Source organism: Hippocampus comes, unplaced genomic scaffold, assembly GCF_001891065.2.
Source record: "Hippocampus comes isolate QL1 unplaced genomic scaffold, H_comes_QL1_v1.1 scaffold33, whole genome shotgun sequence".
Classification (NCBI taxonomy): domain Eukaryota; kingdom Metazoa; phylum Chordata; class Actinopteri; order Syngnathiformes; family Syngnathidae; genus Hippocampus; species Hippocampus comes.
This window is the reverse complement of record NW_017804842.1, coordinates 281,728-284,578: the sequence shown is the minus strand read 5'-3', so window position 1 is coordinate 284,578 and position 2,851 is coordinate 281,728. Positions and strand designations below refer to the sequence as shown.

Below are 2,851 nucleotides of genomic sequence, written 5' to 3'. Positions count from 1 at the left end.
AAAAAAAACGACCATGTATAGTAAGGCGTTTTTGGCCGAAAAAAACGACCATGTATAGTCAGGTGTTTTTAGCCGAAATTTTTAGCCCCAAAAAACGACCATGTATAGTAAGGCGTTTTTAGCCGAAAAAAACGACCATGTATAGTAAGGCATTGTTAGCTCGAAAAAAACGACCATGGATAGTAAGGCGTTTTTAGCCTGAAAAAAAACGACCATGTGTAGTAAGGCGTTTTTAGCCGAAAAAAACGACCATGTATATATAGTAAGGCGTTTTTAGCTCGAAAAAAACGACCATGTATAGTCAGGCGAGCCCTCCAGAAGTCTGATAACGACCCTGACCATTTCCGTCAGTAACGCAGAAGGACGGAAACAAAATAAAACGGGCTGGGTAATGGCTCTTGAGCACTGGACTTGGACACCCTTGCTTGAGAGCTACTTCTCTCTCGAGTTCTGATAGTAGGTCTCGTTTGTGTCTCGATCTGATGCTGTTCTCGTTGTCGGAGCTCGACATATGGTATCATTGAGTCCGTGTCAGTTCCACAGCGCAGTGGAGGAGGTGAAGCCCGCCGTGGTGACAACGGAGGACGGTGAGAATCGGACACGGACCACCTGGGAGGTGACGGCGTGCGACACATCGGGATGCCGGACCACCGCCACCTTCGATGCGGTCTTTGTGTGTTCCGGGTGAGACGAGACGCTAACGGGAGACGCTAGCTGCCGGGCGCCTGCGGGTGTTGCTCACGCTCAGCCATTTGTGCCGCAGGCATTACTCGGAGCCCAACATCCCCAGCGTGCCCGGCCTTGAGAACTTCAAAGGCGAGTCCTTAAACGTCCATGTGATGGTCAACGCTGCTAACTTGCTCAAGTTCAAAAGACTTCCCCGATTGGCTTCATGTAGGACAGGTTCTCCACAGTCACACGTACAGGAGTGCAGAACCCTTCTCGTCTCGATCGGTGGTGGTCCTGGGAGCCAAAGCGTCGGGCATTGACATTTCCTTGGAGTTAGCCAAAGCGGGCGCCCAGGTAAAAATGTTATGCCGGGATTTTTATTTGAATTGGCCACGCCAGAACGGATTAATGGGATTTCAATTCATTTCAATGCTTTGACTTGACTTACAAGCTTTGTCGTGCAACAAAGTCTATTTGTCAGCACTGCAGCAACGCCGTCCATCCTAATTGGCGTTTGTCCTTCCTCGCAGGTGACGCTGAGTCACCGCGGTCCCCCTTTGGTAGCTGCTCTTCCGGCTGAGATCCGCCAGTCGAGTCCGCCGGTGGCCGTCCAGGACGATGGCAGAATTTGTTTCCAGGTGAGCAAAAAGTGCCATGGCATCGGTCATAAAACATCCAGATCTCGCATGCTGGATTCTGGCATGTACACGATTGCGAAGCCATGTTATACCGGCGACCGTCTATGCTTGGCAACGATTCAATACAAACAACCCATAGATCGTACGCTCCAACGCAGCATGTGGCATTCCAGGATGGCTCGGTGCGCGCCGCCGACGTGCTGCTCTTTTGCACGGGCTACAACTTCAGCTTTCCTTTCCTGGATGGCGGCCGCCTGGGCTTGGAGCTGGAGGAGCAGCTGGTGGCGCCGCTCTACCGCTTCATGATGCCGCCCGCCTTCCCCTCGCTCGTCTTCATCGGGCTCTGCAAGAGCATTTGCCCCTTCACCAACTTCCATTGCCAGGTGATGAGGGGGCGGGGCTCGGGCGCAAGAGTCAATTCTATCGTGTTAACAGTTGCGTCCATCCGTCAGGTCCAGTTCGCGCTGGGCGCACTGGCCGGCTCGCCGGCGCTGCCGTCGCGAGCCCAGATGGCGGCGGAGGCGCGGCTCGCGCTGCAGAAGAAGGCGGATGGCGGTGCGGCGCGGCGCCACCTGCTGGTGATGGGCGGGGACCAGTGGGAATACCTCGCCGAGCTGGCCGCCGACACCGGCTTCGCGCCGCCGCCTCCGGTCGTGCGCAGCCTTTTCGAGGAAGTGTGGCGGCAGCGGGGGCTTCAGCCCGACAGCTACCGCAAGCTGAACTACCGGCTTCTGAACGACACCCAGTGGCAGGTGGTGGACACTGCATAACGCCCTGTTGCCTCATCCCGTGCTGCGGTCCTGACCTTGATTTTGGTTTGTTGTGATTAAAAAAATAAATACATTAATACATGTTTTCAATGGGAAATTAAAATGAGTGTCATTATGTCTGACTTGTAACGTGAATGAAAAAAAATCTCCACGGTAATGGATTTGCTGATTTTTTTTATTAATACACATTCTTGCTCATTTGTGAAAGTTTTGCTTGGATGACATTTTTTCTCGAACATTTTCAAAAGCATTCTACAAAAATCAGGTTATTTCTCGTGCATCACCAGTAGGACGACTTGAACGTCATTGCCAGTGCGCAGTTGTGCCTCACAAGCAGCTTCTACTTTTCGGATGCGGAGTTGGGTTTTGAACAAGGGTGAAGGTTCGAAATTCTTATTTTTAAACTTGCCAAACCTACAGTAAGGGTTTTTTTACTGAAAAAGAACGACCATGTTTGGAAGCCTTTTTTTGGCACGAGAAAAACGACATAGTATAGTAAGGCGTTTTTAGCACGAAAAAAACGACATAGTATAGGAAGGCATTTTTAGCCCAAAAAAAAACGACATAGTATAGTATGCCGTTTTTGGCACGAAAAAAACGACATAGTATAGTAAGGCGTTTTTAGCACGAAAAAAACGACATAGTATAGTAAGGCGTTTTTGGCACGAAAAAAACGACATAGTATAGTAAGGCGTTTTTGGCACGAAAAAAACGACATAGTATAGTAAGGCGTTTTTAGCACGAAAAAAACGACATAGTATAGTAAGGCCTTTT

General features: G+C 50.2%; 1 protein-coding gene across 2 annotated transcripts in view; it reads left to right on the top strand.

Moving 5' to 3' along the window:
• The window catches only part of LOC109517184 (flavin-containing monooxygenase FMO GS-OX5), a 4,999-nt gene extending 2,848 nt beyond the window's left edge, over positions 1-2,151 (top strand). The window contains exons 4-9 of one of the 2 annotated variants that reach the window (XM_019872187.1): positions 536-684; positions 764-816; positions 899-1,023; positions 1,200-1,307; positions 1,466-1,690; positions 1,760-2,151. In XM_019872187.1, coding sequence (XP_019727746.1) covers positions 536-684; positions 764-816; positions 899-1,023; positions 1,200-1,307; positions 1,466-1,690; positions 1,760-2,077 — 978 coding nt within the window. In that variant the 3' untranslated portion in view covers positions 2,078-2,151. The remainder of the gene's footprint in view (positions 1-535; positions 685-763; positions 817-898; positions 1,024-1,199; positions 1,308-1,465; positions 1,691-1,759) is intronic. The other variant, XM_019872195.1, reaches the window with a different exon arrangement.
• The last annotated feature ends 700 nt before the right edge of the window (positions 2,152-2,851 follow it).